At 42.7% G+C, this 13,894-nt stretch overlaps 1 protein-coding gene across 4 annotated transcripts in view; it reads left to right on the top strand.

Moving 5' to 3' along the window:
• Nucleotides 1-5,396: 5,396 nt before the first annotated feature.
• The window catches only part of DYNC2H1 (dynein cytoplasmic 2 heavy chain 1), a 328,872-nt gene continuing 320,374 nt past the window's right edge, over nucleotides 5,397-13,894 (top strand). For all 4 annotated transcript variants that reach the window (XM_066247664.1, XM_066247663.1, XM_066247662.1 and 1 more), the window contains exons 1-3: nucleotides 5,397-5,703; nucleotides 13,005-13,175; nucleotides 13,553-13,688. In XM_066247664.1, the coding sequence (XP_066103761.1) occupies nucleotides 5,509-5,703; nucleotides 13,005-13,175; nucleotides 13,553-13,688 (502 nt within the window). In that variant the 5' untranslated portion in view covers nucleotides 5,397-5,508. The remainder of the gene's footprint in view (nucleotides 5,704-13,004; nucleotides 13,176-13,552; nucleotides 13,689-13,894) is intronic.

The raw sequence follows: 13,894 nt of genomic DNA, 5'->3' as shown, positions 1-13,894 counted from the left end.
TGTGGTTAAGAGAGACACAATGAAGTATTTTAGGATAAAAGGATTCAATATATGCAACTTGTCATGGTTCAGCAAAGATAGATATGGCAAATGTGGCAAAATGCTAAATTGCTAAATCTAGGGAAAGAGTATATGACAGTTTATATTATTATCCTTGCAATTTTTCTGTAGTTTAACATTAATGAAATAATAATATACTGTATATATATTTTTATTATTTTATATTCATTTTTTGGGGGGTATTTTTTCAAAGTGAGAAGTGGGAGGGTGGGAGGCAGACTGACAAACTCCCGCATGCGCGTGACTCGGATCCAACCAGCATGCTCACCAGGGGGCAATGCTCTGCCCATCTGGGGCATTATTCCATTGCAATCGAAACCATTTTAGCGCCTGAGGCAGAGGCCTATGAGCCATCCTCAGCACCTGGGCCAACTTTGCTCCAATGGAGCCTTGGCTGCTGGAGGGGAAGAGAGAGATAGAGAGAAAGAAGGAGGGTAAGAGTGGAGAAGTAGATGGGCACTTCTCCTGTGTGCCCTGGCCAGGAATCGAACCTGGGACTTCCACACGCCGGGCCGACGCCCTACCGCTGTGCCAACCAGCCAGGGTCTATTTTTAAATAAATAGATAAATATTTTTTAAAAAATTTTAGTATCTATTGTAATACTTTAGAAGTAATGCACAGAAACATTTTTCATAGTCTTTCATAATTTTTAAAGTATAAAGAAGTTCTGACATCAAAAGGTTTGAGAGATGACATATAGACCATAATGAAGGCGCCTTGGCTCAGGAGGTTTTCCCCCTTGTCCTCCAGCTCCTGTTACCCGTTTTCATGCTGCCTGCTGGCCAACTGCGAAACCAATGCCCACATAATTTTTTTTTGAATAGCACCCTACTGCTGCTACAATTACTTTATTGGGTAGAGTGGCCAAAATTACTGTTAAAAATGTATCCACACATGTATAATGGTTCTAAGACACAAAAAGTATTTCTTGCTTATTTAATAATTTCTGGCTTCACTTTACACTGTGATTCAGGAGCCCTGGGTCCTACTCTTTTATGCCATCTCTTGTAGCTTTGTTACTTTCATCCAGCTGGCAAAGGGTGAAGGTACAATCATTTCTGCGAAGTGTTGACAAGGGTGTGGAGAAGAAGGAACCCTTGTGCAATGTGGTGAGAATGAAGATTAGTGTAGACACTGTGGAGAGCAGCATGGAGTTACCTCAAAAATTAAAAATGGAACTACCTTATAACCTTGTCTGAAGAAATCCAAAACACTAATTCAAAAGAATATATGCACCTCTATGTTCACTGTAGTGTTATTTACAATAGTCAAGATTTGGAAGTAGCCCAAGTACCTATAAATCCATGAATAGATAAAAAAAATTCTGGTACAGGCCCTGGCCGGTTGGCTCAGCGGTAGAGCGTCAGCCTGGTGTGCAGGGGACCCGGGTTCGATTTCCAGCCAGGGCACATAGGAGAAGCACCCATTTGCTTCTCCACCCCCGCCCCTTCCTCTCTGTCTCTCTCTTCCCCTCCCACAGCCAAGGCTCCACTGGAGCAAAGATGGCCCGAGCGCTGGGGATGGCTCCTTGGCCTCTGCCCCAGGCGCTAGAGTGGCTCTGGTCGCGGCAGAGCCTCCCCCCCCCCAGGGGCAGAGCATCGCCCCCTGGTGGACGTGCCGGGTGGATCCCGGTCGGGCGCATGCGGGAGTCTGTCTGACTGTCTCTCCCCATTTCCAGCTTCAGAAAAATACAAAAAATAAAAATAAAAAAATTCTGGTACAGTAATACAGTGGAATACTGGTTATACATAAAAAAAGAAGGAAATCTTATCTTTTGTGATAGCATGAATGGACCTGAAGAGTATTCTGCTACGTCAAATAAGCAGTCAGAGAAAGATAAGTACGGTATGATTTCACTCATGTGTGGGCTCTAATGAATAGTACGAACTAACAAGAAAATGGAGACAGACATAGAAAGCAGGAGAACTGCTGTGTGTGTGTGGGGGGGGGGCTAGGTGAGGGGCTGGAAGGATTGAGCAAAAAAGAACAGAGAGAGAGAGAAAGAGAGAGAGAGAGAGAGAGAGAGACTCATGGACACAGACAACAGTGTGGTGACTGCACGGTGTGGGGGAAGGTGGAGGAGGGTATAGGTGTAATAAATGGTGATGGACAAAGACTTGACTTGGGGGGAGGGACAAACAATATGGAATACAGAGAGGTGTGGTAGAATTGAGAACCTGAAACCTATATGATTAATGTTAACCAGTGTTTCCCCAATAAATTCAATTAAAAAAATTAAACTGCGTCTTAGAAATAGCACACATTACTTCTCTTTACATTCTATTAGTGAAAAATAATGAGTACTTGGGATGGTAGCCACTGATTAGCTGTGGAAAGGGCTAATAGATTTTGATAGTGGTTTTCTAAAGCTGGAATATAGTGTCTAGAGATTGGTTCAGAATTGGATTTGGTTATGAATCTTGGTTCTACAACTTATTCTGTGGCCTGTGTAAGTTATTATCTCTGAGATTCTTTCTTCTTTATTGAAGCTAAATTGAGTACAGGGGCATTGTCTATCCACTCTGTGCTTAGTTCTGGGTATACAGCACTGAACAAGATACAGAAAATTTCTTTCCCCATGGGAAGTTTCTGTTTCTTGACATAAGGGTTAAACTTAATGCAAACACTCAAATTTTATATCCTGTGGAAGTTCAAAGTCTGCTCAAGATTTCTAAAAAATCCTGAGAGGATGACATTCTAATGATCTCATTGGCTTTTTAGACTCATGTTTCTAGATGTGTTGCCTTTTTACTTATCACCTTGCCGTGGATGCTAAATACAGCCATTACACACATTGCCACCTGAAACAACTCACCTAAACCAAGCATTTGTAAGACGCTTAAGGATTTCAGTTAGGGTTATAATGCCCATTGCAGAGCAAGAATCTCTGGGTTCCCAGTAGCCTTTTTTGCTTTCAAAATTCTTTTGGGTACCCAGTCACCCTGAGTTTTTTTTTTTTTTTTTTTTTTTTTTTTTTTCGGAAGCTGGAAACGGGGAGAGACAGTCAGACAGACTCCCGCATGCGCCCGACCGGGATCCACCCGGCACGCCCCCCAAGGGCGAGTCTCTGCCCACCAGGGGGCGATGCTCTGCCCCTCCGGGGCGTCGCTCTGTTGCGACCAGAGCCACTCTAGCGCCTGGGGCAGAGGCCAAGGAGCCATCCCCAGCGCCCGGGCCATCCTTGCTCCAATGGAGCCCTGGCTGTGGGAGGGGAAGAGAGAGACAGAGAGGAAGGAGGGGGGGGGTGGAGAAGCAAATGGGCGCCTCTCCTATGTGCCCTGGCCAGGAATTGAACCCGAGTCCCCTGCACGCCAGGGCGATGCTCTACCGCTGAGCCAACCGGCCAGGGCCCACCCTGAGTTGTTTTTTTTTTTTTTTTTTTTCTGCATTTCTTCTGAAGCTGGAAACGGGGAGAGACAGTCAGACAGACTCCCGCATGCGCCCGACCGGGATCCACCCGGCATGCCCACCAGGGGTGGTGCTCTGCCCACCAGGGGGCGATGCTCTGCCCCTCCGGGGCGTCGCTCTGCCGCGACCAGAGCCACTCTAGCGCCTGGGGCAGAGGCCAAGGAGCCATCCCCAGCGCCCAGGCCATCTTTGCTCCAATGGAGCCTAGACTGCGGGAGGGGAAGAGAGAGACAGAGAGGAAGGGGGGGGGGGTGGAGAAGCAAATGGGCGCTTCTCCTATGTGCCCTGGCCGGGAATCGAACCTGGGTCCCCCGCACACCAGGCCGACGCTCTACCGCAGAGCCAACCGGCCAGGGCCCCACCCTGAGTTTTTGATTGGATTTTCCCCCATCTAGTGGCAAGAATCCCACCTCACCAATCCCTCTCCCTCCTCTTTAATTATTTGTGAGAATTTGAATTCATTTCCCTTTATAATTTAGAGCACATCAGCTTTTTTTAGGTCCCATTCTTAAATCTTAAGATGCTCAGTCAGTAAAAAGACCCTCCTTTTAATTCTAAAATAATATAGTTTTGGAAGGAAGTTGTGTTTATTGAGTGCAAATAAAAAACTATCTGTATATGTTTATGATCCCTAGGATGATGATTCAATTCAGGGCTGAGATGACTGAGCAGACCAAAAATACCATAAGGGCAAGGACTAGGTCTCCAGGACATAATTCATTACTTAGCACACAGCAGCGTGTAGTAAACATTTTTAGAAGATAAGTATTGAATTCAGAATCTTTGAGGAATATTGGAATGAATGACCAGCAGTTTAATAGTTTAAAGTGATGTCATGGGTAAAAAAGGAGGAAGCGAGGTTTCATTTCTGTATTTCCTCACCATTTGGTTGTTCTTGTTATAAAAGAACAAAATTCATTGTGTATTTTGGTTATTTTTAAGGTGACTAATTGTCCTCCTTTAGAGAGGACAGTCCTTCCTTTGTAAGTTCTGTCCTCCTTTGAAAAGTGTCCTCCTACATGTCCTCCTTTTTGTTATTGGAAGACTGATCTGTAAATGTCCGTATTCGATTGATGCAGTTGATCCATTGCGTGTGATGTGATGTATTTGTATTTGGATGAGTACTTTTTTCTAACAATTATTATTAGAAATTAATAGGCATGTTAAGCATAATTACAATATAAAATACTACAAATGTTTTTATTATGCATTTATCATATTATAGTGTATTATTGTTGCAACGAATAAAATGTTTCTTTCATTTACCATATTGTTTTCTTCAGTTTATTTTTGTCTTCCTTTTTATTGTAAAGAAGTTGGTCACATTATTTTCCAAATATGGGGTGTATTACAATATGATTGTGACGAAAAATTGGTGGTTAAAGTTTTCTGAAGTGAATAATAGGATAACGAAATGAAAATGAAGGTAGGGGGATATTAAACAATACAGCGGCGGAACATTGAGAAAGTACATTAACGTTACATTAAGCTCCTTTTTTTTTTGTCAGTCTCTTTAAAGATGATAATTTCTTAAATATTCATTACAACCTAGATAGTGCTTTCCATTCTGCAGTTGTGGAACCTGAAGCTAAGAGTGGTTTGTTAAAGGCTGCAGGTGGAGGGGAAGCACTAGAACCCAGCCCTCCAAAAGCCAGGTCACGCCGCAGCACTGCAGACTACAAGTATCTTGTCTAACTACAAATGCTTCTAGGAAATCAGCAGAAAGAATAAAAGGCAGGTTTTCCTCTGACACAAACTTGGCAGCATGACTTGCAATCGATAATTGCGGTAAGCAGCTAAGGAACCCCGAGCTACTGCTAGTCTCCAAGACCGTTGCGTGCGCGTGCCCGAGAAGGTGACGTCCACTGCGCGCTGGAGGACGTGAGCGAGGTCCGTCTCCATGGCGACTGCCGTTGGCAACCGCGAAGCGGCCAAGTCCTCGCCCGGGTTTGAGCGAGCTCTACTCTTTACTTCCCTCGTGACTGGTTTCTTTTCCTTTTCTCTCCTGCCCTCCCGCCCCTGTCCCGCTCTCCGGAATCATGGCGGGCGGCCCCGCGGACGTTCGGAAGCTTTTCATCCTCACTACGACCCAGAATTACTTTGGACTGGGCTCGGAGTCCGGGGACCTGCCCCTGCTGTGCGGCGGTCCTGAGATCAACAACTTCTTGGATGACGGGAACCAGATGCTCCTCCGGGCGCAGCGGTCCGACGCGGGGGTCGACTTCTCTAACGCGGTAGGGATCCCTGCCTGCCCCGCGCGCTCCCGTCCTGCTCCCCGCGCCCCTGGGCCTAACACCTTCTGACACGCAGCGGGCATTGAGTACGGGTTTGTAGGATGGTTGAGTCATTAACCCCATTCACTAGGAATCTTTAGGGTCGGATTTTACTCATTTCAGTTCAGTTCATTTTTTATTTTGAACTCAGAATTTGCAAAGCACTTTGCTAGGCTGGTGAGTTGGTGAACATATAAAAAGGATGGATAGTCATAACTAACATTCTGTCTTTACACTGTCAGGCACTGTTCTAAACACTTTCTGTGTATTGACATTTATTATTCACAGCAACACTGAGATAGAAACTGTTTCATTTACATTTTATGGCTAAGGAATGTAAGGCACAAAGGTTACATCCTAAGTGTTAACTACTCCACTTCTGTACTAGGTTGTATAATTCAGAGTAGGGCGCCCTCCTCCTGCCCTCTGGAGCCTCACTGTAGTGGATTATAATCTGAACTGAGATTTGAATGGTTAGTTGTAGGCATAGGTAAGATCTAAGGGAATAGGGTTCTGAGCAAAAGCAATAGTAGCAAGAAAGGCCCTGAACAGGTTCTCACTTTGATTTCAAAGGGCTGATGTTCAATGAATGACCACAAAGTGTGGAAAATTGTGTCACAGGCTGATCATTTAGGACCTTGTACACTGGTGGCCCCCAACCTTTTTTGGGCCACGGACCAGTTTAATGTCAGAAAATATTTTCACGGACCGGTCTTTAGGGTGGGATGGATAAAGGCACAAAATAAAATTATGCGACCGGCGTAAAAACTGTGATATTTTTAAATACAATTGTTGAACTTATGATATTTATTGGACTAAGTTAAAGGAGGAATGAGCATGTCCTCATTATTCAGGCTGTATTAAAATGTGTTATTCTGACAATGTTTCATGTCTGACATCAATATGTAATATGATAGGTTCAGGCTCACTACCAATCATGAACCTACAACAATAAAAATAAACACGAGTCCACTGTGTTCTCATATACATCTTTATTAGAGGCGTCCTCTTAACATCACACCAACAGCATAATATGAGTAACATCCTCTCTGCCTGCAAACACTTTCCAGTCGCTATGGTAACGTTTAAACATGCCTTAAAAATAAGATACAACAGAAAAACAAATATAAAGTGCATGAAAAATACAACTCACCATTGTTATGAATATTGTAAGTTAAGGGTTATTTATTATAATGTTTATATAGAATGAGTAGCTTATCTCTCAACAACCATACGCTAAATCAGTGGGAGCCCTGAGCTTGTTTCTCTGCAACGAGAGGGTCCCATCTAGGGGTAATGGGAGACAGTGACACCTGAAGTGTGTTGCTTATGTCCAGTCTATTCCATAATTTTGTTTTGGTTGCTGCCACTGCAGAAGATCCTGCTTCACACAAATAGGATGTTGGAAATGGCAACAGGGTTTTTAGTGCTTTTGTGGCGATCTCGGGGTATTCTGCCATGACTTTAATCCAGAACACCGGCAGAGTTGTAGTCTCGAACATATTTTTAAGGCCGCCGTCATTTGCGATCTCCAGTAGTTGATCCTCTTCTTGCATAGACACACTGGATTTACCTGGTTTGTTGACATGGATCGCGAATCCATTCCTTGGCAATTCGTGGGTCTTTTGTGGTTGGGAAGTAGTGTTCAAACTCTTTTAAAAGCAAATACAGGCCCTGGCCGGTTGACTCGGTGGTAGAGCGTCGGCCTGGCGTGCAGAAGTCCCGGGTTCGATTCCCGGCCAGGGCACACAGGAGAGGCGCCCATCTGCTTCTCCACCCCTCCTCCTCTCCTTCCTCTCTGTCTCTCTCTTCCCCTTCCGCAGCCGAGGCTCCATTGGAGCAAAAGATGGCCCGGGCGCTGGGGATGGCTCCTTGGCCTCTGCCCCAGGGGCTAGAGTGGCTCTGGTCGCGACAGAGCGATGCCCCAGATGGGCAGAGCATCGCCCCCTGGTGGGCGTGCCGGGTGGATCCCGGTCGGGCGCATGCAGGAGTCTGTCTGACTGCCTCCCGGTTTCCAGCTTCAGAAAAAAATAAATAAATAAAAAGCAAATACAAGTGATCGTGCACCAGCTGGGACAGTGAAGGCTTGGGCTCAGTCTCTTCCAAAATTCCGGCGAATGTTTGAAACGTCAAATATACCCCTGTTCACGCGTCGTCCCCACAAGTCCAGTTTGGCTTTAAATGCAGCTACTTTATCAGCCAACTTGAAGACAGTTGTCATTTTCCCCTGAAGTGACCGATTGAGTTCACTGAGGAGGTTAAATATGTCGCATAAGTAAGCGAGTTTTGCGACCCATTCCTCGTCACTGAAATGTGCTGCTAGCGGTGACTTATTATTTTTTTTTGTATTTTTCTGAAGCTGGAAACGGGGAGGCAGTCAGACTCTCCTGCATGCGCCTGACTGGGATCTACCTGGCATGCCCACCAGGGGGCAATGCTCCACCCATCTGGGGCGTCGCTCTGTTGCAACCAGAGCCACTCCAGCGCCTGAGGCAGAGGCCACAGAGCCATCCTTAGCGCCTGGGCCATCTTTGCTCCAATGGAGCCTTGACTGCGGGAGGGGAAGAGAGAGACAGAGAGGAAGGAGAGGGGGAGGGGTGGAGAAGCAGATGGGCGCTTCTCCTGTATGCCCTGGCCGGGAATCGAACCTGGGACTCCTGCATGCCAGGCCGACACTCTACCACTGAGCCAACTGGCCAGGGCCTAGTGGTGACTTTTTTCTAAGAGAAATCTCTGCAGGGGCTCTCGTAATTCAAACACTCTGGCCAGGGACTTCCCTCGGGATAACCATCTTATTTCTGTGTATAAGAGAAGGTGTCTGTGCTCTGCGTTCATTTCCTCACAAAGCTGCTCTAACAGGTGCAAGTGAAGGGCGTGTGCTTTGATGTGGTTAATAACTTTAATGACATCATTCAATATGCTGTTAAGTTCTGGTGGTATATTTCAGCTAGCCAGCATTTCCCTGTGAATGACACAATGCGTAGACTCGCATTCAGGTGCAATGTCCTTAATCCGAGTAGTTACACCAGACATCCTTCTGGTCATGGCAGCAGCTCCATCTGTGCATATGCCGACACGAAAAGACCATTTCAGTTTTCCTGATATTTAGTCATCCAGCGATTTAAATAGTTCTTTGGCTGTGGTTTTGGTTGGCAATGATAGTGCACATAACATATCCTCATGCACATCCTCTTGATAAAGATAACACATGTAAACAAGTAACATTGCCTTGTTGTCAATATCTGTAGATTCATCAACCTGGAGAGCGAACCACGGTGATTTATTAATCCTTTCCAACAGTTGTGATTCAGTGTCCTCTGCTATTTCCTCAATGCGCCGTGTGACGGTTGTAGCCAAAAGAGGCATCTGTGCTATCTTTTTAACCGCAGCCTCTCCTAGAAGTTCACGACAAATGTCTTTAGTGGCTGGAAGGATCAATTCTTCACCAATGGTGAATGGCTTCTTAGCCTTAGCAATATGATTAGCCACCAAGTATGATGCTCTCAGTGCACTCGCATTTATTGATGTAGTGGCCACCAGTAATTGTTTCTGTCCTTCTTGTTTATGCTTTTTTCTTTTGAAATACTCAGAAGGCTTGTCTTTTAAAGTAAAATGCTTGGTCTCCAGGTGGCGAAGCAGTTTTGACGGCTTCATTGCCTCATTACTTAGCCGGTCGCCACATATTATGCAGAGTGACCTTGGTGTGCGAGAATCACCGGTTGTGATAAATCCATACTTCAAGTAGGACTCCTGGTATTGTCTGTTAAATGAAGCCTTCTTTTTCTTTGAGGTCATAGGTTCTTCTTCTGTCTCCTCACTGGCCCTTTACCACTTCGCAAAAAAAATTTCGATGGAATTTTGTTTTTCACTTTTTTGCTAGTTTATGGGTTTAATTTTAGTGGCAACGTATCATGTGACCGAGACAAGCGTCAGGAGTGAGCTTAGATGGATGTAACAGAAGGAATCTGGTCATTTTAAAAAAATAAACATCGTTCAGACTTAAATATAAATAAAATGAAATAATGTAAGTTATTTATTCTTTCTCTGCGGACCTGTACCAAATGGCCCACAGACCGGTACCAGTCCGCGCCCAGGGGTTGGGGACCACTGTTGTACACCATTTGGGTTGAATAGGAAGTCATTGATAATGTTAAGTCATTGGTAATCTTGAGCAAGAGAAAGATTTGATCTGGGTTATGTTTTAGGATGGAGGCTGATAGATTTTCTTAATAGGCCAGATAAATAGTTTAGGCTTTGCAGACCATAAGATCTCGACCTTAGCTCTGCCATTGTAGTGTGAAAGCAGCCATAGAAAGTATTTAAGTCGATGAGTATGGCTAAAAGATTCTAACCTTTATTTTTGAGCACTGATATTTAAGTTTTATATAATTATGTGCCGTGAAATACTGTTTTTTTTTAAAAAGATGTAAAAACCATTTTTAGCTTGTGAGTGGAACAAAACCAGGCAGCAGGTTGTAGTATGTTGATCTTGATCTAACCCAGTAGGGGATAGAGGTATTTGGCATCTTAAGAAAGAACAACTTTATACCTTGACTGAGCAGTTATTAAATAATATAGTTTCAATTAAGAAGTAGTAGTTGCCCATGATAGGGAAGTGGGAGGAGAGGCTGCTAGGAGTGTTGCCTTGCAGTTTTCCTTTTCTCAGGGAATAATGGCTGACCCTTTGCTTTCAGTCTGACTTTGGCCAGGACAAAAACTTATCGTCCTGACTGATGCTCCAGGGAACCTTGGCTAGTGACTATAGTTGCTGTTTTCAAAGTATGATCATAAAATGTGTATTTTTTGAATTTTTTTTCAGACAGGAGAGTGGAGGATGTACAAGGCTACGTACTACTTAATTAGTAAAGCATGAATTTTTCCAATCTATAGATCTGCAGCTTGTTATCTCACTTGCTTGTAATTGGAATGAAATGATAATCCTAGCAATAGAATCCCAATGTGTGAAAACGGGAGTAATGCAGCTACACCAATAAATGCCAGTTCCTTCCCAGCAGTGAAAACATACAATGATTGAGATAAAAGAGAAGTAGAATGAAACTCAGTCATGTATAAGGTATTTTTCACACACAGCAGTGAACTTGTTTGAAAGCTTTTTAGTGCATGGACTTCTCATGGGAAAAGAAATGATAACAACTGATAATATGTCTGTACTGCAAGAACTTCTTTTAGGCAGTATACTTTTCAGCTAATGGACTACTTCAGGGGTCCCCAAACTTTTTACACAGGGGGCCAGTTCACTGTCCCTCAGACAGTTGGAGGGCCAGACTATAAAAAAAAACTATGAACAAATCCCTATGCACACTGCACATATCTTATTTTAAAGTAAAAAAACAAAATGGGAACAAATACAATATTTAAAATAAAGAACAAGTAAATTTAAATCAACAAACTGACCAGTATTTCAATGGGAACTATGGTCCTCTCACTGACCACCAATGAAAGAGGTGCCCCTTCTGGAAGTGCGGCGGGGGTCAGATAAATGGCCTCAGGGGGCTGCATGCGGCCCACGGGCCATAGTTTGGGGACTCCTGGACTACTTGCTATTAACTGACCTAGTTTAAGCATGTTTACTTTAGTAAATTCCTATATAGTTGCAATTTAAAATAATCTAGTTAAGTGTTAATTTAATAAAAGAAATTTGATGATCAAATACTTTTAAGAGAAACTTTTGGTTCAAGTAATTTAGTGAAAATTTTGATTCAAGTGATTTTAGGAGACAGACAACTAAATTATTTTTGAGTTTATGTACAACTTAAAAACCTATGAAAATGCTAGGTTCAGGTAAACGGGTAATTAAAATCCTTGCTATAGACCAGGGGTCGGGAACCTTTTTGGCTGAGAGAGCCATGAACGCCACATATTTTAAAATGTAATTTCGTGAGAGCCATACAATGACCCATGTATGTTACGCATTATCCAATAAAAATTTGGTGTTGTCCCAGAGGACAGCTGTGATTGGCTCCAGCCACCTGCAACCATGAACATGAGCGGTAGAAAATGAATGGATTGTAATACATGAGAATGTTTTATATTTTTAACATTACTGTTTTTTTAATTAAAGATTTGTCCTCGAGCCTGATGCAGCCATCAAAAGAGCCACATCTGCCTTGCAAGCCATAGGTTCCCAACCCCTGCTATAGACTATCTATAGTATAGTGGAGTGGAATAAATATTTCTTGTCCATGTGTGCCTGGGGTGCACAGCTTTGCTTTGAATCTGGCTGGAGTGGAGTAGTTAGCAGTGCATGCCATCAGTATTTATGTCGTGGTTTCTGTTTATAAATCACTTACCAAAATAGTTTCATAATACAATCACATATAAATGAGGAAATCTTTTAAAACTCGGGTATTCTTTTTATTATTATTTTTAAATTTTTTATTTATTGATTTTAGAGAGAAGAGAGGAGGGTAGAGCTGGAAGCATCAACTGGCAGTAGTTTGTCTTGTATGTGCCTTGACCTCACAAGCCCAGGGTTTCAAAGTGGGATCATCAACATTCCAGGTTGAGGGCTTTATTCACTGCACCACCACAGGTCGGACTAAAACCCAGATATTCTTATGGAGCTGAGATAGATTGGTTGTAATATGCTATATAGTTATTTTTTAAATGCCTATTTTCTCAAGGGATAACATTACAGTGATAAGCATTTTAGGGAATATTTCTTTCAAATATTAACTTTTATGAAGGTTTTGGGCATATGAGTTCATAAAATTTGTATTTTCTGGTTTTGCTCACTTTTATTGTTAAAAATGGCCGCTGCTCATGTGAATTGCAATTGCGCTGCCTGGTGAAATTGCTAATTACCTTCCTGCTTGGGAAGGGGCTTTGTTATGCTGATGTGTGCTGGAGGAGGGGTTTTCCACTCCAAAAAGTTTTAAGAAGAAAGAAGTAAGAAGAAGAAAACCATGTTTTTGCAGAGTTTGTGCAGAGAGAAGGAGATGGGGAACCAGAGGTGACTGAGGCTGGGGGTGGGGGGCTTTAATTCTAGGAAAAACTGGAAAAGATTCTCCTGGTTGTAGAACCGGAGAATGTATGAGTGGGTTTTGGTGATCTGTGAGTTTTTTACTCGCCTGATGGGTGCAAGGCTAGTAGAATAAAGGAATGGCCCACCATTTCTTGGCTCAGTTGCTTCTTTACTATCTGTCCCAATCTAATGGGAACCTGCACCTGAATGGCCACAGCAATGGCCATGACTACTGCCCTTATAGAAGGTAACAAAAATCATTTATTTATCATTCTAGATTGATTTCGCTGACACAAAGGATAAAGTGCTGGTGTTTTTCAAGCTGCGACCTGAAGTAATTACTGATCAGAATCTACATAATAACATTCTTGTTTCATCTATGTTAGAATCACCTATAAATTCCCTTTATCAAGTAGTGCGGCAAGTATTTGCCCCAATGTTGTTAAAGGTGAGTAAAGTAGCTGTATAGTCATTTTTTTAAACATAGATTATTTGGATAAATACCTTTATAAACAGAAATATAAATAGTACTTTATATGCTGTTAATGTCATTAGTATTTACTTTTTTTAATTAAAATATATTTTACTTAAAAAAATTTTAAGTCAGCTTTGAAGACAAATAGAGAAATTAGAGAAAAACATAAACTGCAATCCACATAAGCTCTTATATTGCCATAGGGACTTTTTCTCTCCCTTATGAGATGGAGGTAGTGTCAAGCGTTGAGTATAATAAGTGAATTTGGATTTAGTTCTTTGCTAGTGTTAGTAAGTCACTCTGATTGGCAAGCTTTTGATCAGTGTTTGCTCTTGTCTGTTTTTATCTAGGATCAGGAATGGAGTGGAGACTTTGATCCCAAACTTCAGAATCTTTTGAGTGAACTAGAAGCTGGATTGGGTGTAGTCCTACGAAGATCAGACATTAATTTATCAAAATTGAAATTTAAGGAAGATGACACACGAGGTATATTGCCATAGCTTAGTCAAAGAAAATCAAAATGATTGTCTTATTAGCATGTTAGTCAACTAAAATATTTCTTCACAGGTTGGGGGCCATTTTAGCCAGCGAAATCACCAACCAAAAGCACACAAATGTGACACTAAATAGGCTACCAAAGACTAGGAAAAAGACTCTTGTTTACTAGGAGATAGGAAATGAGAAGACAGTGC

Source organism: Saccopteryx bilineata, chromosome 1 (genome assembly GCF_036850765.1).
Source record: "Saccopteryx bilineata isolate mSacBil1 chromosome 1, mSacBil1_pri_phased_curated, whole genome shotgun sequence".
Lineage (NCBI taxonomy): Eukaryota > Metazoa > Chordata > Mammalia > Chiroptera > Emballonuridae > Saccopteryx > Saccopteryx bilineata.
Note: the sequence above shows the minus strand (reverse complement) of the source record. Positions and strands in the feature narration are given on the sequence as shown.